This window comes from Prionailurus bengalensis, chromosome B1 (genome assembly GCF_016509475.1).
Source record: "Prionailurus bengalensis isolate Pbe53 chromosome B1, Fcat_Pben_1.1_paternal_pri, whole genome shotgun sequence".
Taxonomy (NCBI): Eukaryota; Metazoa; Chordata; class Mammalia; order Carnivora; family Felidae; genus Prionailurus; species Prionailurus bengalensis.
Window position 1 is genome coordinate 62,947,821 of NC_057344.1, and position 23,931 is coordinate 62,971,751.

The 23,931-nt window shown below is 39.5% G+C and overlaps 1 protein-coding gene across 1 annotated transcript in view; it reads right to left on the reverse strand.

Moving 5' to 3' along the window:
- Positions 1 to 23,931, reverse strand: part of CPE (carboxypeptidase E) — a 116,308-nt gene that overhangs the window by 34,004 nt on the left and 58,373 nt on the right. The window contains exon 2 of the mRNA XM_043566027.1: positions 664 to 860. Within this exon, the coding sequence (XP_043421962.1) occupies positions 664 to 860 (197 nt within the window). The remainder of the gene's footprint in view (positions 1 to 663; positions 861 to 23,931) is intronic.

Here is a 23,931-nt window from a genome sequence, read left to right on the forward strand (position 1 = left end):
ATAAGCATCCTATTATATACTTTAGTACCTTCCTATAAAATAAGAAAACTGCAGCTAAGGTTCTCCATACCTGTGCAAACAAAAAGGGAACGCATACCATATATTTTCTCTTACAATTTTGTCATTACTTCCCAGGTTCTCTAACAGTTACAATGTATTAAATTAATTTCATGTTTGATGTAGGAAGAGTTCTTGTTGTTTTTTACTTTACTCATCATACATAGACAAGAATTAAACATTCATCTGGCCAAAATATTTCTTCCTCGTTGTCAGTAGAGGGCGCTAGGACATCACCTCATTCAGAGACAGCCATGGCATTACTCTTCAACACTTGGCAATAGTCCTATTTTTAGATTTTTAGAAGAAAGGAAATTTATCTAGTCACAAACGTGGGTGAATAAATATGATTTATTTAACAACAAAACAATTGAATATTGACTTATTAACAAAATTTCTCATTGGCAATCTCTGCTGAAGAAATTCACCCACCATCTCTTACCTTCTAAATTTTTTTCTTGCCAGCAAGTTGAATGGCATGTCCCTTATATCCTCCTCTGCCCTCTATGTAAACTTCATATGAGTATATTACTTACACATAAGCACATAGGTACAAACATATGAAATGAAGAAAGCGTGCCCTGCTCTGAGCTGGCCAGAACTCACCTGAGATGCAGCCTTCTCAAAGCCATCGGGGTTGAGGGAAGGCATGATGTGGATTCGAGTGTTGTGGATCAGCTTGACGATGGTATCGTTCCCCTTTTGGTATTCGTTGCACAGGTATTGGGCCAGGAAAATGAGCAGTTCCCGTCCAACGGCCTCATTACCATGCATATTCCCAATGTATTTAAATTCAGGCTCACCTAAAAGAGCAAAAATCGATAGTATGGAGACACTTTCTATAGCTCCAAATGGAATACAAATGGCATACAGTTATGAGTATATTGTATACCTCCTAATTTACTACACATAGCTGACAGTTTCTTCTGCCTCCAGAATTGATACCTAAGAAATCTACTTTAAATATCAAAAATACTCCAAATGCTTCTTTCTTTCCAATTCTCTCTCCCCAGCTTACCAGCTTGATAAGGACTGAACTGTGTCTCCTCCAAATTCATTTGTGAAGCCCTAATCTCCAATGTGACTATATTTGGAGACAGGACCTTTAAGGAAATAATTAAGGTTAAATGAGATCATAAGGGTCGGACCCTAATCCTTTCAACAAGAAGAGACACCAGCAATCCCTCTTCTCTCTCCCCAGGTGCATGGAGAAAGGCCATTTGAGGACACAGCGAGAAGACTACCTGAAAACCAGGGAGAGGTCTCAGAAATCAACCCTGCTTGTCCCTTAACCTTGAACTTCCAGCTTTCAGGACTGTAAGAAAATAGATTTCTGTTGTTCTGACTGTTCACCCAGTCAGCGGTATTTTATTAGGGCAACCCGAGCAGACAAATATACCATCCCACCCTCAATAAATAATAATATACTGCATGCCTCCTATTGGTTGAAAACCGAACTTTGCATTTTTTTCTTACTTAGTCCTCACCAAACATCTAAAAGCAGGTGTTATTTTATGATGAGCAAACTGAAGTTCAGAGTGCTTAAGAGGCCTGACCACAGTAACACAGCCCATGAAGCCAGGATTCAAAAACTGGTCTTCTCATTTAGTTAAGAGTCGTTGTTGTTGTTGTTGTTGTTTTTCCTCTTTTTAATCCGAGTGATTAAAAGCATGAACTTCTGGAACCCGAGTGCATGGGTTCAAATCCTAGCACCAAGACTTACTGGCCAGCCTTGAGCAAGTTACTTTGGCTCTCCATGGCTCTGTTTTCCTTATAAAAGGAGAGAACAGAGTCTACCTATAAGATTATTTTAAGAACCAAGTGAAAGAATGAGTATAAATGCTTAGAACGGTGCCTGGCAAATAACAAGTGTGGTGTTTTCCTTACATAATCTAATTTGTTGTTTACAAAAGCCCACTAACATGGGAAAGACAGATATTTTTATTGCCATTCTTCTTGCACAAATGCAGCCCATAGAGGATACGTTTTGCTGAAGGGCTCAGAATTCAAACACAAATCACTGTGGCCCGTTTCTGCTGCTCTCCATTGCATTTTAGGAGGAGTAATAAAATTGTGGAGCAGAGCAGCAAATGATCTTAATTAATCCTGTTGTTCTGTTCCCTTCTGCTTTATCCTTCCCCCAGGCCCAATTTCTGCAGTGGAAAGAATTTTCCCACTTACAAAATCAACTAGAACTTCTCACCCCTGGTGAAAGAAAAGCTGGGAATATTTTTCTTCTGGAAATATGTTATCTGAACATCCTTTGCATGAGATTCCTGAGTGGGTGATTTAAATGATTACCTATTACAGAGAACCATGCCCTTGTGTGACCTTTCAGCCCGCACTTAAGCTAATCTTAATCTAGGCAGGAGCAGGATCAGTGCTATTTATATGCCCCTCATTTTTTTTACTTTCAGTGAAAGTCGCTAATAAAACTACCCCCAGGGACTTGCCCACAAGGTATATGAGAAGAGATCTTTTCTTTGCTTCTGATTTCAAATGTCATAATAACCTTCTTCCTTTCTGTCAAACTCATGTGCTTTATACCTTCCCCTACTGGATATTAATCTGATTGAGGCACAAAAGAAACTGTAGCAGTCCACTACAAAAGAAAATAGAGATCAAACAGCCAGGGGAAGATTACAAGCCTCTTTGACAAAGTTATTGAGAAGACTGCACTGTGGGAGGCAGTCTCGTCCTGCCCCTCACCTAAGCACAGCTTTGCTGGAGGCTTCAGTCAGTCAGAAGAGCTTGGCCCACAACCCAAAATAGTAGATTAACTCACTGAAATTTTGTATTACCTCTCTGGTTAAAAAAAAAAAATGTGTGTGTGTGTGTATATATATATATATATACATATGATATATAAGATATAGGTAAGATATAGATAAGATAGATTAATTCACTGAAATTTTGTATTACTTCTTTGGTTAAAAAAATGTGTATATATATATATATGTACATACACACACACATACACATATATGTATACACATTTACTCATTTATTTTTTATTTTTTTATTTTTTTTAATTTTTTTTTTCAACGTTTATTTTATTTTTGGGACAGAGAGACAGAGCATGAACGGGGGAGGGGCAGAGAGAGAGGGAGACACAGAATCGGAAACAGGCTCCAGGCTCTGAGCCATCAGCCCAGAGCCTGACGCGGGGCTCGAACTCACAGATCGCGAGATCGTGACCTGGCTGAAGTCGGACGCTTAACCGACTACCCACCCAGGCGCCCCCACATTTACTCATTTAAAGGAGAAATAGCAAACTCATACTCGCTTAGCCCCCCAGTGTGTGTTTGGTCATCACAGTATATTTTATATTTGAATCTGAATGCTTCTGCAAAGAACTTGCTCTCTAGGCTCTGACACAAGCATTATTACCACACTTATGGCCTCAAAAACGCCTGGTTTTCAAAGTCAGAAAATTTCCGATGTGATTTTGTTTCTTCAACTCTGTAGGAAATTTCTCTGAGAAGCAAATCTCCCCTAAAATGTCTCTTATATTTATGAGGAGATAGTAATAATAATGACAATAGCAATGCTTTAGTTTGACGTGAAGAGAGAACTGTAAAGGTCATTTTCTAGAAGACATTAATGTATGGAAATGGAATTCAAGGCACATGTGACTTAGCAAAAGAAAAGGCAAGTGTATTTTTATCTTCCACTGTCTTCTGGAACAAATTAGATTGCTAGATAATGCCATCCCCAGAATACAGAAGAGCTGTGTTAAGCCTACTGACGTGTCTTGTGAGATGAAGAAGAGCCACACTTTTTAAATATAGCATCTGTTGGGGGCGCCTGGGTGGCTCAGTTGGTTAAGTGCTGACTTCGGCTCAGGTCATGATCTCACAGTTTGCAGGCTCGAGCCCCGTGTCGGGCTCTGTGCTGACAGCTCAGAGCCTGGAGCCTGCTTCAGATTCTGTGTCTCCCTCTCTCTCTGCCCCTCCCCCACTCACACTGTCTCTCTCTTTCAAAAATAAATAAATATTTAAAAATATTTAAATAAAGCATCTGTTGGATGCATATGCAAAACTGGTGTCTGACACTACAGGAGACCCGAAAGCCAATAGAAGAGCGTCCCAAACTTCAAAGAATGTAGGGTCTGGAGGAGGACACAGACGTGCACACAAACAGTATTCGGCAGTGAGGCAACGATGAAGAAATGTTGGATACATAACCAACCAGCTTCAAGGTTCTAAAGTGGAAGGAATATCCCTGCCACCTATATGGCCCTTCTCCCTGCCACTGCCAAAATTATCTTTTCGTGACACAACCCCCATTGGGTTTCCTCCATCTAAAACCCGTCAGCAAACTAGCTTCCCATTTGCTTTCACCATAAAGACCAAAATTCTCTACAAGGGCTTTAATTTCCCTGTGGTTCTGCCTGCTGCACCTCCCTAGTCTCCATAGGCACTTCCTTCACTGGGGCTCTGGCCTCTTTACTTCTCTCGCACCCATTCTGCCTTCACATTCTTCCAGTCATGGAAAACTATGGTCTCCTCAGAGTATCTCTAGTCTAACTCCAGTTCTTCCGTTATGTTTAATACCTCAGTGTGAAAATATACATTAATCAGTGTGATTGTTTGATCTTGCACCCCCAGACCACACGGTCTCTCAGTCTTGGGATGGCGTCTCTTTTAGCTCACTAGTGCACTACTCCTACCCAACGTAGAGCCTGAAACACAACAAGAGCACAATAAATACTGATTAAATAAATCCATGAGTAAATGAATAAATGAATGGTCTTGCTTTTCACTCCCAACCTCCCAGCAGTATCACCGACAGCAGAAAGTGCCCTTGAGATGCAGCTGGGCTGTGGCCACCTGAAAACTTTCTGGCACAGTGAGGAGGAAAATGAATAACTGAAGGGGACTTGAGACAGGGTCAGGGAGTTCGTGACCTGGGGGCAATATTTAGAGACCTCAATGCTTGTTGCTGTATCGGACATTCCCAGGCGGGAATGGAAATTCTCTGGGAATGAAAGCAGCAGTGTTGTGAACAGCTGATTTCCCAGGAAGAAGATTAATCTCCATGGTCACAAGAGAACCACAAAACCTCTAGGCAAGAACTCCCTAAGACTATTTTTGTTGTAAAGTCTAAACAAAGAGTCCTGGAGAGCCTTTGCCTTCAGAATCCTTCATTTGGAAATAGAGATAAAATTGAAGACTCTGAACTTACAATAAGCCCCTCTAAGTCCGTTTACCTTACATTTGTTTACGGGAGGACTGACGGCTTTTCATCAACACTTCATTTTCTTTTCTGTGGCTCTAAAGCCGGAGTTAACAATGGGCTGTGAAATGGAGGACGTGTGCATGCCTGTTTACGGCGTCCATACAGAACGAATCCCGGGTTTAGCAGGTGTATCATCTCCTGTGGACACAGTTGGTAACGCACACACACTCAGGTGTTAGCTCATCCCTCTCCTGGCAACGGGAAGCCAAGGCGGCAGAACTACTCTTAGTGCACTTGGAGATGGTTGATTTTACATTCATCTTACCTTCTGCACTCGCTAGCGAATTCATTTTCCTTTTTACACAGTGATTACCCTGAGTTCCTGATCCTGCGGCTGAGGAATCATATTTGCGCAATTTGCCAAATTGCCAATTGCATTGACTCAGGAAGCACAGTTCCCCCTGTTGCATCAATCTTTCCACAATTTCACGTAACCATCACTTTTCCAGTGACTTCACATGGCATACAGTCATCGATCAAGCCACGATTAAAAGATAATCACCTGACAAACCAAGCCCCAGCCTGGCTGGGTTTCCGTCTTTTCCATCTGCGTCACAGAACAACCAATGTACCTGCCTGGATTTGTATCCTCATCACAACAAGAGAAGAATAACTGATAAGCATTTTAAAATAAGAGCCAAAGATTTACTGAAGTCAGAAATAAATAAATTTCAAACTGGAGCAGGCAAACGATTTTTACGTTCTGTACTTTTAACTCTTCATTTGTTCCAATTGTTTATTAATGTGATTTGAAATAACTAAATCACTAAAAAAAAAAAAGAAAAGAAAAAAACTTGAAGAAATATCAATTGCTGCAGAAATAAAACACAAGTATTTTACAATCCCAGAAAGTCACACGCCTTAGGCTTGGCCCATGGGTAAAGGTTGAAGCTGACAGACTGACAAAGGCCCCGGATGGTAGGAACTGATGGCCTTAAAGTGACCAGAGAGCCTCTAAAGCAGAAGTTCACAGGCTCAGTAGGCTGAGTCAAAATAATTAATCATCGTCATCATCAAATAAAGGGGTAAAAGTAAAGAAATCATACTGTCTGCCTTTCTCACAAAAAAAGAAATTCTATTTTCACTACCTTATTTGACCCAATGGTCACCCTGTCTGTCTCTAATATTTTCTCCTCTTGGAAACAGCTGACAGGCTGACCACTTGGGTAGAGGACTTGATCAGATGACTTGTAAGGCCCTTTCAAATCTTAGAGTCAATAATTCAATGACTTCTACGTGGGAAGAAAAGAGCAGAGGACAGATATCTAATGGAAAAATGAGATAAATGTGAAAATAGGTGGTAAACCGTGAAACTCTATGTAAGAAGTGTAGCATCATTATTTAGAAAAAAATAAGTAGGTTAAGGGTATTTTAAGAAAGAACTTGATTCTAGTAACAGAACTCTACCATCTTTCATTCTGTAAATAGAAATGAAACTCATCCTGAGCCGAATCTATTCCTCCAACATCAAATTATTGCCAAAATGTTAAGTCCACTAACTCATCTGAAAGGTATACTTAACTCACTGATTTCACAATTCTTAGAGCTGGCAACAATTTCAAAATACATGTTCCTGGTGCGTGTAATATACTAAACACATTGCTGAATAACTATAGTATCCAAAAATAAAGTCTTATATCTCAAAAACATGGTAAAATGTGCACAAAACCAACGATTTTGAGAAATAGATATATAAATAGCTATACAGGCAGTATAATCTCTGAACTGATTTGCTTTACAAATGGCTATGCAAGCAAGTTGGAACCATCTCTGGAACAGATGGGCCTTTTCATCAATGATCTCCCTCTCTCAGTGGTAAACCTGGGGTTAAGACATTAGTGCTACTAATTGTTTCCACTTGCTTGACATTCTAACATATTATAGCTTGCAAATCATTCTCACAGAATGAACCCTGCAAGTTTCCTAAAACTTGTCAATAAATATGTCATTAATTGGCTCACGTTTTAGCACATTTTAGCAGCCAAAAATGCTGAGCATATTCCTAAAAAAATCTCCAAGGGTCAAATAAGTAACGGAAGAGGGTGGGTATAGACATGAAAATAGATTCTTCTTCCACGGAAAAGATGAAGAGAGAATAAAGAAGGAAGGCAAGAAAATAAACCAAAGAAGGGCAAAAGAAGAACGAATCAGTTGCAGAAGACAACACAGAGTATGGAAGATTATATTACCTCCCCTTGCTTCCTCCTTCATAGTCCTATTTTAAAATAACTAAATTTACATGACATCTTGAAAGTAAAATCTTACTTCATCTGATTTTTAATGGGCAGCCAAAAGAGAATGCATTACAGAATTTTTCTGCAGAGATGCATTCCAGAATTATTTTTGAAAATATTAGTTATGCATTAGCCATAACATGTAATTTTAAAGTTCTCTTACAAATGACATCTAGCGTGTGTCTAGTAAAATCCTGAGGAAAGACGGACAAACAAAAGAGCAGAAGATACTCCTAGCCTTACAAGTCTATAAAAACAATGTCAGAGTTCCCAATATTAACATATACCTTTAATTTTTTAAATTAAAACATTTGTTTTTATACAAGTATCCTAGAAACTTTTTACAAATACCCATATTCATTGATGAGCAAATAAATGTTTAACAACCAGCTCTGAGCTCTTTGCCAATTTCCATGGTATAAATACACCCATCATGGCCAATCTGAAGCTATCAATGTGAGGTCAGTCAGCTCACAAATTTCCTGAAAATTAAAAATAGGTCTCATAAACCAGTTGAAGCCTACACACACCACTGCATATGGAGAGCAATCATTTGGAATATATGGTTTACAGTTTCTTCACCAGTTCTCCAGGAGCAGAATCTGAGGTCTAAGAAATCTGAAGGATTTTCAAACACATTATAAGAAATAAAACCATGGGGCACCTGATTGGCTCAGTCGGTTAAACTTCCGACTCTTGATTTTTGCGGGATTGTGATCCTGGGGTTATGAGATGGAGCCCCGAGTTGGAAGAGGAACCTGCCTAAGATTGTCTCCCTCCCCAGCTCGCATGCAGGCACGTGCACCTGCTCTCTCTCTCTCTCTCTCTCAAAAAAATGAAAACAAAAACAAACACACACATAGATTTGTTTAAATATGTGTGTTTTTGCTTATTTATATTTATATATTTTTTTAGGCTAGCATCTACCATACTTTCATTATGCTTCATTTTATGCAGTAAGAATTAAAAGAGGTTTGAGGTTTTTTTTTCTATTGAGATAGAGCTTTTTACTAAAGCACTGCACCATTATCCATTCATTCTAGGGAGAAGGAAAGGAAGAGAGGAGTAGAGAAATTTTTTTGGGGGGGGGGGGGCTGAGTGAATTATTCTAGCAGTTACTGATTGACTGGATTATATCACTCTTTGGTGTAATGCTAATTATAATAAATCAATGAAAAAAATTTACTTTAACCTATGAAGTAGTTTTTCTAAAAATTTATCATTCCAGGTATTCAAAATTTCTTCTGTTCTTCCTATTGTCTTGACCTTCAAGTCTATCTTCACAATGAAAAAGGCAGTATAATTCCCGTGCCCACTCACAGAAATCCAGTTTAAAAATCACAGAAATTGATTATTTAAAATCAGTAATATGAAACTTTTTATAGTTACTATCTAAAGAAAGGCTGCCTACAAAAGTCTTAGATTCAAAAAAATCTTTGATTTAAGAGCATCGTGACATGAACATAGAACAAATTTTAATATAAAAATCAGATAAGGCAGAGATTATTTTAATGATGCAGTATCATGAAATATTTCTGCAGATATTAATCACCAGGAAAGACATAATTATTTTTAAAGTACTATAATAGTTATATCTATAACATCAAATGTTTATCAGAATGCCTTTGTGCAAGTATTTACAGAAAATGGATTCTGGACCTTAAAGCATCTTTTAGTAATTTTATTTTGGGGCACCTGGGTGGCTCAGTCAGTTAAGCATCCGACTTTGGCTCAGGTCATGATCTCATGGTTCGTGGGTTCAAGCCCCACATCGGGTTCTGTGCTGACAGCTCAGAGCCTGGAGCCTGTTTTGGATTCTGTGTCTTCCTCTCTCTCTCTCTCTCTCTCTCTCTCTCTCTCTCCTCTCTCTCTCTCTCAAAAATAAGTAGACATTAAAAAATTTTTTAATCAAAAAAATAAAAATAAAAGTAACTGTATTTTACATAACTCTTAAAGGCTCTCTTGTCTTTCACCAGTATTTTTATTATATAAAATAAAATGTGAAGATTAACATATTTAAGGGGCCAAGAACAGAAGAGTTCAATGAACTGGCACCAGAAGACAGGGAAAGAAAACATAAATGGACCTGGTTTCTAGCAAATGATGACAATTCAGTCTTTGCTGGCTCTCTCACTAACATACGTGGTTGTGATTAATGTGTCCGTTTTAGAAAATAATGTCCATGAGGAGTCATGTTGTAGCTTGGGAAGAGAAGTTTAGGTGCAGCATCGGGTTCCCAAAGGCTGTTGTGAGGGGAAAGGTTTGGACAATTCTGCAAAGCTCCAGAAGACAAAACTGGAATCGTGACTAGAAAGTCTAAAGAGAGAGTATTTAGCACAGCTAAAGAACAGACTTTCTTTCAGCTCAAGCTGTTGAAAGCCAGAACGGCTGTTGTGAAGTCATCAACTCCCCTAGAAGGCACAGAGCCATCTCGAAGCCATGCTGCAGAAGCTGGACTGGATGACCTCAGATCCTAGGATTCCACAGAAACAGAGCCTAATAGCTTTTCTTTGACAAACTATTGGTGTTTGCGCTTCTAAACTTGCCCTACACAAACTGTAGTTCTCAATAAATGTTACCTGACAGCTTGTACAGTTCTCTGGAACAAAGAGAAAATGGTGGATCATCATCGTGAACTAAAACAAGATTACAAAAAAGTAATGGAAAAACACAAGTCTGTATCCACCAATCACCACTCTGCATGCGCGTGAAAAAGCAGCCCATCTTACTCCAAAGGTGATAGTGAAAGTGATGTCATCAGAACCTATGTGGGTGGAAAATGTCAAGCATTTCTAGCAGACACGGATGAATGGAGAAAAACTTCAGTTTGCTAATAAGCAGGTGAACAATCTCCTCCCAGAAACTCCTTGGAACTTTCTTTTCCTTCTTCTCAGGAAGAAGATAACTCAAAGGTCAAACGGACTTATCAAAACATCTTCAGGTTGTTATTTTCTCAATCATAACTAAAGGCTGGCAACGCTAAACACACACTAGTATCAGAAGCAATGGGGAATAAAAGAGAGTATACTTTAGAGAGTAAGGAGCAAAACAGAGCCCTCCAGATCTCTCTGCATGCCTCAGCACCTTAGAAAGCCTGTACTAGGTGGTGATGATTCCCTTGTGGGAGGGCTGGGTCTCCTCTAGGTCTCCCGCCGGGAGGTTATTCCATACCAGGGCATGCGTGAAGTATCCCCTTTTATTCAAAGTTGTTAAAGAAAACACTGCTGACCAACTGCTCTCTAGGTAAGAATCAGTTGTGGGCTTCTTACAAATACGGATTTCTGAGTGCCAGTCCCAAAGATCATACTTCAAGAGGTCTGAGAAGAGGTCTGAGCAACTGTATTTTTTTTAAAGATCTTGAGATGATCCTGATGCCCCTCTGGGATTAAGAAAGAATGATTTGGGAGTGGGTGCAGGGAAAGTCTAGTAATGGAGAGGAGTTCAATGATGCCAGCCGAAAATTGGGAATTCCAATGGTGAGGGTCAGTGGGATACAGACTGAGTAGGATGATAGCTCTTAATTTATGAGTCATTGGAGCTTTTGTTAAAATTTGATTTAAACAAAAGTATGAGTTCTCTTCCCTCACATTTGCAAAAAAAAGTTCGCAAAACTACACAAAGATCTTACAGACTTAAGGAATTTGTACCAGACATTTACAAGTCAGAACCTGGAAAGAGAGAAATCGCAGCCCAGATAAATATCAACATACATTTCTTACATAAGCTTGTCTCCTGATCCAGATAAATAGACTATTAAATGCCCTTCCTTACTGCAAATGGAACACAGCAATATGGCAGCAACAAAGCACTGTTTAAAAGAAAGTTAGGGGATTGGGGAGCATGGACTTAAAGAAGACAGACTTGAGTTTGAATTTCAGCTCTAACATGGTATATCTAAGCTTTTGCAAATAACCTCTTCCCCAAGCCTCAGGATTCTTTTCTGTAAATTGGCTTACTAAAACTTATTTTGCTGAGTTGTTGAGAAGATTAAGTGAGAAAATATACAGCTTGAGACATTTTGTGCCATGCCCACAACCAATAGGTAACCAATAAATGGTTGCTCATGACTGACGCTATTAACATAATATAAACAATCTTCCATACTGGAAACATATAGAAGCTAGAAGCTTCCAACAGTAATACGAGGTGGTCCTGGGATCTTTCAAAGAGCTGTGGAGCCTAAGTGAGTTTGGAAAATTAACCAATCCTTCTAGGAGTATAGATAAAAATATCAGCCTAGTGTTGACCTATTCCATAGGGCAGGCTCCTCAAACTTGGCTGTCAATCACCTGAAGATCCTGTTAACATGCAGATTCCAATTCAGCAGATCTGGAGGAGGGCCCGCCTGAAACTCTAATGAGCCCCCTTGTGTGTGTGTGCTGGGGTTGGCGGGGGGGGGGCACTTGCTGCTGGTCTGTGGAGTACTCTGAGTATAGGAGGGCCTTTCGGAACCTCCAGAATCAAGAGTGGGGGATAGAGAGAAAAAGAAAAAGCAAGTGACTGACTTCCTTTAAATTTTTTTTAATGTTTATTTATTTTCTGAGAGAGAGAGAGAGACAGAGAGACAGAGTGTGAGTCGAAGAGGGGCAGAGAGAGGGAGGCACAGAAGCCAAAGCAGGCTCCAGGCTCTGAGCTGTCAGCACAGAGCCCGATGCGGGGCTTGAACTCACAAGCTGTGAGATCACGACCTGAGCCGAAGTCAGCTGCTTAACTGACTGAGCCACCCAGATGCCCCAAGAGACTGACTTTCAAATAACAAAAAGACTCTTTGGAAACTTGAGTGTTTTTTCTTAGTGTTGGCTTGCTGCAACCAACTTGTGTGCCCGCCCACCCAAAGGCACACAGTATAATTGTGGAGGCCGCTACATGGCCTCAGGCCTAAGATTCACTGTAAATGCTAAACTGCATGAACAAAAAAATATCTGCTGATGTATCCTGAACCCAATGTTAGATACAAGAGGATGGTAGAGTATTACAGGACTTCTTGAAACATCCCTATACTGCTCTAGAACTAGTCAGATTATAGGAAAGTATATGGCTTTTCTCAATTTTATATCCAATATTTAAATTTTAAAAATACAGTAAATAATTATGCATGGCTCTACATTTTTAATGTAGTTATGAATACATTATGAATAGTCATGGATTCTTATAGGCTATGCAGTATCATATTTTGTGTATAATTCTCCCAGTAAAGTACTTTCAAGATTTTTACATATTGCACCTATCCTAATTTTATCTCCCACTCCATCTCACCCATCTTCTGCTACTCTTTTATTTATTTCTTTGGGGACTAAGATAAGCACTTGAGATTATAGTTTTCTTTCTTTTCTTTTCTTTTCTTTTTTTTTTTTGCAATGAAAAGGAGAGGGTAGTACAATGAGGGGAACAAAATCTCATCCAAGGACAAGTTGGCAACTAAACAGATACACGCACTCCCCAACAAAGACTAGAGATTTCTGATCTTATAATGCATTGTATTTTTTTTTCAACATTTATTTATTTTTGGGACAGAGAGAGACAGAGCATGAATGGGGGAGGGGCAGAGAGAGAGGGAGACACAGAATCGGAAACAGGCTCCAGGCTCGGAGCCATCAGCCCAGAGCCTGACGCGGGGCTCGAACTCACGGATCGTGAGATCGTGACCTGGTTGAAGTCGGACGCTTAACCGACTGCGCCACCCAGGTGCCCTGCATTGTATTTTTTTTATATAAAAAAATAATATGGAAATACTCTGCTAAATAAAATTAAAAAAAATAATAATAAGGACAGTTACTAAGTATTAATTAATCGTCTTTAATTTCATGTGTCCCCAAGTAAACAATCCCTACAATCCCAAAACATCAATATAATATTTTATATTGAAACCTTGTCATTTTTCTTGTTCAGGATTCTTTTAAAGTTATTTAAGATTCTGTATTTGGATGGTGTGAGATATGATGTCCAAAATATTCTTATTGAAACATTTCTTTGTAAACAAAATAAATGGCTATTGGTTTTCAAGTGTAATGGTGAAAATAATCATCTATATCACAAGTTGCCATTTAAACATAATTTCTAAGTGCTTAACCGCTCAAAAAAAAAAAAAAAAAAAAGGATAAATAACTGCATCCCAAGCCCAGCAAGAAAAGAATTTCTTTTCTGGTAAGATAATTAAATAACAAAAAACAACCCAAAAAATCCTTCATGAAATGGCACGACACCAAAGCAAACGCACAAAAACTTTTACAGCTTTATCTACATAGTTTCATCGCATATCTCAACTTTAAGGTAGGAAGTACAGTTATTTCCTTCATATATCTGGTACTCTCCTTTCGTTATTTACCAACGACTCTCCTGTCTTCATACTCACTTCTCCGATCTATATATGTCTTATCCCCACAGCGTGTAAATATGAAAAGACATACCTAACAGAGCAACAAGGGCAGTCATGAAAATTAACAAACAGAAGTCACAAAACGAATTAGATCCCTCCTTAGATAAACTGGTATTCTTGAAAGCAAAATTGGCAGCTCAACATTTCTGGTGTCACACGTGAACCCATTAACACACACGGCGATGTTCAAATGTTTATTAACCTCCATCTCATCTTATCCTTCTTCAACTCATGGTATACATGTAGGCATTATCATTACGACATCGGTAAACACAGACTAATCATGTCACAACTATACCATGTATGAGACCTAGGTTTGGTGATATTAACAACGGCCTGCACGTGCTAAGGTCTTACCCTGTGGCAGGGGTTGTTCCAAGGACTTTCTATTTATTAATTAATCACACATGCACACACATCCTATGAGGTAGGCACTACTTTCATCTGCATTTCATAGATGAAGAAACCAAGGGTTTGGGAATCTAAATAGTGTCCTCAATATCACACACCTTACTAAGAGCAGTGCTGGGATTCGACACCCATGACTGAGCACCATAGCAAATTATTTAACTACCTTGCTATCTGCCTCACTTAATCAAATTTTAATATTCCATACTGCTTTGTCCTGAATATCCAAATTCTAGGGTACTGACATCCAATAATCCATTGGACACTGGATGAAAGATCAAAAGTGTCTTAGCGTGGCAGCTCACTGCTACAGGCTGCTACAGGTGTGGTAGAATGAAGGGGTCAGGTAGGAAGGATAAGAGTACACCCAGTAATAAATGAGGTCGCCTTTTGCTTCAGTCTTTATTAGTTCCCAGCAGGGTCAGAGCCAGCAGTGTCTCCTTCTTATGGTTCCCTTCCCCAGACAGAAGTAAGGCATTTCCTGTCCCAGTTAGGTGCCACACATCACAAGATGCAGCTATGGTATGGACTGTAAGAAAGAGATACCGCAATCCCACATTCACTGTGGCGCTCTTCACAATAGCCAAGATGTGGAAGCAACCGAAGTGAACGTTGACAGATGAATGGATAAAGAAAGTGGGTAAATACAGTGGCACATTATTCAGCCTTAAAAAGGAAGGAAATCTGGGGCACCTGACAGGCTCAGTTGGTTAAGCGTCTGACTTCAGCACAGGTCACGATCTCACAGTTCATGGGTTCAAGCCCCACATCGGACTCTGTGCTGACAGCTCAGAGCCTGAAGCCTGCTTCGGATTCTGTTCTCCCTCTCTCTCTGCCCTCCCTTGCTTGTGCTCTGTCTCTCTCTTTCTCTCTCAAAATTAAATAAACATTAAATTTTTTTTTAAAAAAAGGAAGGAAATCCTGCAATATGTGACAGCATGGATAAATCTTGAGGACATTATGCTAAGTGGAATAAGCCAGTCTCAGAAAGACAAATATTGTATGATTCTAATTATATGAAGTATCCAAAATAGTCTAACTCAATAGAAGCAAAGAAGAGAATGATGGTTGCCAGGGCTGGGGTAGGGGAAATCCATGTCAACGTGTATAAAACTTCAGTTATGCAAAGTGAGTAAGTTCTAGAGATCTACTGTACCTGGAGTTAACAATTCTGTACTCTTTTTTAAAAACTGTTTATTTATTTATTTTGAGAGAGAGTGTGTGTGTGTGTGCACAAGTGGGGGAGAAGGGCAGAGAGAGAGAGAGAGAGAGAGAGAGAGAAAGAATCCTAAGCAGGTTTTCACACCCAGCTTGGAGCCCAATGCAAGCCTCTATCCCAAGCCCCTGGGATCATGACCTGAGCCAAAATCAAGAGCCAGTCTCTCAACCCACTGAGCCACCCAAGCACCCCAACAATACTGTACTTCTAAAAATCTGTTAAAAGGATAGATCTCACGTTGTGTTCTTACCATAATAATAGAAGAAAAAAAGCAAAGCAACTGGAGAATGTCATCCAGTTTTCAATAACGAGCATCTTGTTCTTCAGTTGCTACAGCCATCCTGTTCACGGGGCTAGTGCAACTGAGAATTGCTACCAAATAAAACTGGGGGGAATACAGTGAGGCTAGGAAGAGAGGATATGGCTGGGGTAGCAGGAAGTCTGCGGGAACTAGAATTGGCAAGCATAACAAAGAATAGCAGAAGCCAGTAACAACAATGGCTGTGCCCTGTCTCCCCCACTTGGCTGTCATTACCCTCCATACCCCACCTCAATCAGCAGTTATTTCTTTTTCTAATTAGTTTCAAACCCAAATGGGCTGCCAACTTAAGAAGATGCAGTACCGCTCCCTAGTGGTTAAACGTGGAAGTCCTGGAATTAGGCTACATGTCTGTCTGTGTTCCAACATTTACCAGCTGTGAGACTTTGGGCAAGTTATTTATTCTCTGTACCTCGGTTTCCTCAACTCAGATGTAGCAATGACAAGAATACCTACATACAGGATTATTGAGAGGATTCAATGTTTAAAATCTATTAAAAACAGATTAGTGGCTTACATGTAATAAATGTCCAAAAAGTTTAGCTACTTGATAATGATGGCAGTGAAGGTGAGGGAAGATGAAAGAAAAGGAAGAGAAGGAAAAGGAAGAACCACTAAGAAAATGCTCTTTGCTCTATTCTTTGTTGACTTCTATATAGACTTTTCCAATGACTCTTACTTACTCTTCCTCCTAATTCCTTGAGAACCTTCAAAATGATCCAAACCCCAACGAGTGCCCACATTTTTGTAGTCGCCCCTTTAAGTGAACTTGGCTGAGCTCCTTCATTTATTCAATCACAGAAGTATTTATTGAATGTCTACTATATGCCAGACTCTGGGGTTACAATGGAAAACAAAACAGACTTAGACCTGAACCTGAAAGTATCCTAGGTCTTGGATTCTGAGTTCTGGGACAGCTGTGCCACTGTTAGGTTTCACTCCTCTTCCATGAATTTTCCATCCAGAGACATCCTGCAGTTCCTTTAACATAACAGTATTTTATATCCTTCTTTTATTGTTGAGATTAAATTGTCAGGACTGAATTTTTAAGATTTATGTCATAAATTTTTTGCTGCCATTTGCTGATACTGTCCATGAGATAAGGAGCACCAGAGCCTCTCTGGGAACTGAGAAGTCCCAATCTCAGAGGGAATTTTCAAGCACTAATAACCACTAATAACCACCAGGACTCAAATGACCCTGAGCAAAATCCCTCAAGGCAAATACTTCCCAATTTGAGAAATAGGGGCAGAGGTGGTAGTTTCTCGCGCACTCCCCGGAATTCTCCCAGCACTGATCTCATGTTTACTAAGGGCTGCAGGTTGTCATGACACCATATGGGAATGCAATTGGGAGGGTATGAGGAAGATATCTTTATAAAGTGCATAGGGCTTTAAGTGCATACATTATTATGGAAATCTACTCTTGTTTATTCCATCACGTTCCTATGAACCGTGATACCAGTGACATTTCCCCAAGCCCTGGCAATCATACCACTGCTCCAGAAACCATATTGGGAGCGGTATGGCAGGTAGCTGGGGGAATTCTGAAACTAACGTTTGGTTCATTTCTGCTACGAATGATTATCTTGGTAACACTTCCAATGGCCAACATCTGGATCATAAGAGGGACATGGCTCAAACTGATCTGACTTCTGGATACGTGAAGAGACAAGGTTATGTTCTATAATGACAAAGATTAACTTTAAAACCACCTTTCTTCCTCCCTCCCGATGATTCAGCACTGACAAAAACACAGCCTTTCTGGTTAAAGACGTCACGGCATGAGATGCATGTTGAAAATTTGGAGAGGATACACGGAGAGTGAAAAGAGAAAAACACACACAGCACAGTGTTTTTAGCAGGAAAAACTAAATAAAGCAAGAAAGGCTGATGTGGAAGTGTTACATGAAGCTATATAACAGCATAATTGTATTATGCAAATGATAAGCTTTGAGCTAAGGTATTAAAATCTAAAAAATTCTAGAAAGCAGAGAAGCTAACTCGACAAACAAACAAATTACATTTTGTTCATTCATCAGTCTAGAGCTGATCTGGGGAATGGTTTAGCTGTCATTATTCCTCCAGCTCCCCATCACCTCAACGTTCTTTTATCTAGAACACTGATGCGTACAACTTAAGGAAGCTGCTCCCCTTTTCTAATCAGATGGCTGCCCCAATCTCACGGTATATAGAAAGTTCTAACACCCACGATAAACATATATTCTCACTAGTAATGGTATCCTTTGTTGGTAGTCTCTCTGAATTTTTTATAACAATGAGAAGTATAGCATGAACTTCCTGCCACATTGAGATATAAGATAAAAGTTTGAAACTGAAGTATATCTTCAAAGTGTTATGAGTCACATAAAAAATTGTTTCAGCAGACTTCTGCTACAACATATTGTTCCTTCTATGTGAATAAATCGGCAATAGAGAACACAGATGGCTCCTCCATGAATAATTTATTTCTAACAATTTAACTAGGAAATGAATTCCTCTTGACTTATAAATCAGAATGATGAACAACAAAGACATGGTCTACTATCCTTTCCCAGTTAAGTCTTTGGTCTTTATCTCCTCTTCTTTTACCTTACCCATTTCCCTTTTCACATATTCTGTTGCCTTACCCATTTAAAGTTGCTTCAACCCAAGGCTACCTTCTGGCAATTACGAGACAAATCACATTTACGTTGTTATTTGGGGTTTGGGCTTTTGGGTTTTTTTTTTTATTATAGTTGTTCATATTGGGGTGGTTGGTTGATTGGTTGGTTTTTTCAAACATAAAGGTAGGCTTTTTATCCAAAAACACCTTTCATGAACCAAATGAAGTTTTCCTCATTATTCCCTTTTTTCTAAGTCAGAATTATAAGACCCAGATTCTCTGAAAGCTTATGCCCTCTTCCTGACTACTAGTCAGACATCTTGGAAAATTACACACGCTCTTTTAAAATACCAGGACACATCTCAGTCAGGAGTGCCTTGCACCAAGTCTGCCCTAGGTTAAAGGGACAAGTCTTTGCACTACAGGTCAGTCTAAGGATCTCCACCCCTGCTTTTGGCTGTTGGTGCTCATCCGTTGAGCAAACACTCCTTGAAACTCTATTAGGAACTCTGCCATCCATGAGTTACAAGAAATCCAAAATCAGTTCCATATATTGCCCCAGTAGCAGCCACTGGCATGAATCTTTCCAGTTCTTAATTAGCCTTAAAGCCATCCAGTTCTTAATACACATTAGCCTTAAAGCCAGAATGGGCCCTTTCACTGCATTAAAACTGTCTTATCTTTTTAAAACCATATTTTTTGCGTGGATTTGTAACACTAATGTTTGAAATTTCCTGTTCAAATTATCCATTTGTCTTCTCCACTAGACTGTAGGGTACATGGGAGCAGGGACTGTGACTGTTTTGTCCATTATGAGGACCCTAGCACAGCGACCATCATAAAAGAAGATGCTCAATAGATACATGTTGATGGAATGATCAATAGAGGAGGAAACGTGGTGCAGCATATCTGTGCCTCAAATAAAGAAGAAGAGATGCCCAATTATTTCCCCTACTCTTTCCTCAGTGGCTTTTTTGTATTTCTAAATACACCTGTTGCTTTGGCTAAACCAAAATGGCCTCCCTAACCTGAGCACTGGCACCTAGAAGGATCTGTACCGCAAAACAAACCCCCTACATTGATCCAATTACCACAATTTGCCAATATTTCTTATATCCATTCCTTTCTGAATATTCTTCCTTTCACTCTCCTCATCATCTCTCACTAAGTCTATTAAAATAGTCTCCTAAGGTGACTTCCTACCAGAACTGACCCTCCCCTCATTCATCCTCCCCACGATGGCCAGAGTGATGCTTCTGAAATGCACATCAGACTACCTTTCCCCTAACTAAGCTCCTTTGAGATCTCCTTAGCCCTCACAGGATAAAGTTCAAATTATTTTGTATTTGAACTTAATCTAAACTCTAGGTAGCTTATGTTGATGTCCAATATCTGGCCCTCATCCACCCCTTCTAGCCTCTCTCTGACTCATACTTCATCCTCAACAACATTAAATCATTTGTAGCTCACCATTTACACTTCGTTCTATCACATCTCCATATGTGTGCACATTATGTTCTGTCCGCCCAGATTCTTCATTCCCCACTTTTTCATCCAAAAGGACTTACTCAGACTTCAAGATTCAGCTCAGATGTTAGCTCCTCCAGAAAACCTTGCCTGAATTCTTTCCATACCCCACTCGCTGCCCCCAGACGGGCTGTATACCTTTCCTCCCATGATACCCAGCACACGATGACATCATAGTAAATCTTCCATTGTCTTAAATTCATATGTTTATATGGCTCCTATTAGACATAATGACTTCAAGAGCCACAACGGTGCCTTCTCTATTTATATATCCAAGATCTAGCAGACTGCCTGAATTTATTATTTAACAAGTATTCAGTTTAATCCTCCCCCCCCCCCTTCCAGTCCTTGAGAAAACAATAAACTCAGGTGCAGGGAGGTTGACAGAATAGAGCTGGTTCATTCAGGATCCATACCCACAATAAAGATCCCTAACTTAAACGAGATCTAAAGTGGACATCTGATGCTTTTGCTGGTCCAGAATTCATATTCCCTTTGTTGAGTAATAATAGCACCATGATTTCCTCCACTCTCAATTCATATGAACCACACCCAATCAGCATACTCCATCTCTCTGACTACAACAACTGTTTCAGATATGAACATGTGATACAAGTCAGACCAAGAAGACTCAATGAAAGACTTCTGTGGGAACTTATCCTTCCCAAGAGAAGTGCCCATCTGAAATAGCAGACAACAAGGAGAAGAGCATTCTCCCTGACCAAGTCCTTGAGATCTCACTTTCACTCTGATCCAACCATGCCTGAAGCTGGCAAGATCTATCCTAGGATCTGCCATTTCTGCAAACCAATATATCCTCTTTTTCCCTGGAGTTAGGCTGTCTGTCACTCACCGTGAAAATTTCTATACAGTGTTCAACTTAAATAACCACTTGAGATATCAAAGCTCCCAAACCAGACCAATTTTGAATACATAAAGTAATAAAGAATAGTAACTAGTGAAGGTTAAAATTCTTCTGTATGTCATAATTGAGGGGTTTTTTTTTACTCCCCGAATTCCTCTATAATACACTTGAGTTGAGGTGCAAAAAAATAAAATAAAAATTAAAACACTTTAAATAAATTATTAAAATCTGTTTTACATTGGACTGTCTCTAAAATAGACCAAATAAGAAATTGGCTGGGCTTTGGAAAACTCTGGCCCAATAATAACGTAATGTTATTCTTTAAATGTGTTTTGATAGGAAACAGACTAAATGTCTAGGGGCATTTTAAGTAGAGTAAAAGCATCATACACTAACTTGAAGAAAAACTGTTTGATGGAAGAGCTTTAAAGGTGAAGTTACATAATGATACAAAACTCCCAAACACAAGGAAGTCTTTCATGATGCCAAGAATTAGAGCCACCTTTGGTCACAGGGTCTGTAGAGGCCACTGGTTTAAGGTCCTTCATCTCTGACCTCCATCCACAGATGGGCAGGGGTCTGGGCCGGAAGTAGAGGGGGCTTCTCACCTTCAGCTTAGGAAAATGAACTACCCTACGGTTCTCATCCGCAGCCAGGGCAGCCATCCCTGATTAGAGAACGGACATGAAGGGGAGCAAGTCTGGTATTGAGGCAGCAGGCATGAGAGAGGTCCCCAGTGGAAGGCGAGCCCTTAGGACATGTGAAAGTTCAGACACAGAAAGAGCTTTATATGGTGACCATGCCATCCAGCTCAGGGCTGAACACAGACAACGGCATAGGGCACACCCCTCCCAAACGTGGTTCACATTGAACAAAACAGTTGAATTGGTTTTACTCACAATGCAAGTTGGCAGTTGTTAGAATACTGGTAAACTGTAGAAAGAGATAGCAAATATTGTACACCAAGCCTACACAGATAAAAGGAAGTGAGCAGGAAAAAAAACTTATTATATTCACATAGTGTTCTTCAATTTATGGGGTATTTTTTATACATTATTGTTATATTTGATCATCACTTTACCTTACCACAAGCCTCTGAGATGATGCAGACCTGATATTAATAATCTCACTTGATAGGTGAGAAAACAGAAACAAAGTAAAGTGACTTGTTCAAGGTCACTTTGCCAGCAAGTTGCAATACCAGAATCCAGATTTGGACTCTCCTATCCCAAAAGTAGATACCCTCACCATACCAGGCTGTTGCTCTGAAAAATATCGACTATCCACACAGCTAAAAAGCATTTATTCTGACTCTATACAAAAGCATCCCTTTCACCCGTGATATGCAGTTATTATTACCATTTCGATTGTTACATAACCAAGATTACAAAATTAAAGAACACTGCAAGAACCTAAAATTGGAAAAAGTCACAAAGCATAGTTTAGTTTGGAAAAAAAGAATGCTATAATAAAAGAACACAGTTGTTTTCCTCCAGGAGGAAAGCCAGGAGTCTGACTTAATAATACTCATTGCAATGTGAGGAAACATTAAACAAAAGTTAATAACTGGGTCTTTCCTAGGTCCATCAAAAGCGGGTAAAAAGAAATGGGTCTCTGGTGTATCTTCAGGCTATGTGTTAGAAATGTAGATGATCGTAGGGCTGGTAAAATTAGGGTAGATATTCTGAAAGGAATTATGAAAGCTATTTCCTCGGTTCGAAGATTTATTCGAAAACATATTTTCTATGTCTAAAGTGATTCAATAATGATTCTGCCAAAAAGTCTTTGGAATAGTCTAGATCAGGGCTTAGCAATCTATAGTCCATGATCTGGCCACCTGTTTTTGGTAAATAAAGTTTTATTAGGACAAAGCCACACCTATTCACTTATGTATTGTCTATGGCTGTTTTTGCACGACCACAAAGTCAAAAATAATTATTATCTGGTCCTTCAGAAGAAAAGGCAAATGAGACCATTAGAGGAATGAAAGTGACCCAAACCAAAGATTGGCTACCTCTCTTTAGGACTGACTGGTCAGTCTGCTCCTCAGAGATTCTGTTTAAGACAAATGGAGTTCAAACTACCTATAAGAAATTAAAGTTAAGATATATTATGCTGGAGTTCAGAGAGAAGTCTGAACTTCTCTGGGGTTACACATGCAGTCTTCACTCTGCTTCAATCCAATATGCATGAATATTGGCTACCATGGTTTAGCTAAAAAACACCAGTCCCCAACAACATGGCTTAAATTTCATGGTGTATTAGGTGTGAGTGTTTGCATAAAGTCCAAATGTCACTGCTAACCCTTCTGTCCACAAATAACTCCTTAAAATAACGGCTGTGAATCATGATGAGTGACCAATCATGTCCCTTCTTTTAAAGTTTCTTGGTGACTGGCTACAGGACATCTGTCATTCTGTTTACGCCCAGACAGCAAAGCACGTAGTTGCGTTGCTTTCTTACCTCACAGTAATAGACACGAATGACTTTTCACAAATGGGATCATTAAGAGAGAGAAATGGTCAAGAAAGATGAGATTGCACCAAAGCAATGGAAGGTAATACTGCGGGAAGTAAAATTCAAACTGAACTCCAGTGGAGTCCTGGAAGAGACAGCTAACTGTGGGAATATTAGCTACAAGGACACAGCTTCCATGTGAGAGACTCTAGCTCTGAAGCCACAGGAACTTAGTGAAGGGTAACGTATCTACATAAATGAGGAAAGCGGTGGTGAGGAAAAAGATAAAGGGGTCCTAGAGGAAGCAATGCTGGCAAAACATTTAGCTTTAAAGGAACTTTTGGAGATGTTTTACAACACTGAAAGTGCAAAGAATAAAATGTTGGTAGCTGATCCAAATTCAGAAAGCAGCACTACAACTTACCAAGGCATTTAGTTCATTCTACAAGGTAAGTTATACAAGAAGCAAGCAAGAACTGTTCAAACTACTCTTGATTCATTCTTTACAAAGCAACAAAACACTGATTCTCAGTATTTCTATAATTTTCAGTTACAGTGCACTAAATAATATGAGGCTTACTATTTTCCATTTCCCTCTATATTTATGACCAGAACCTAAAAGAG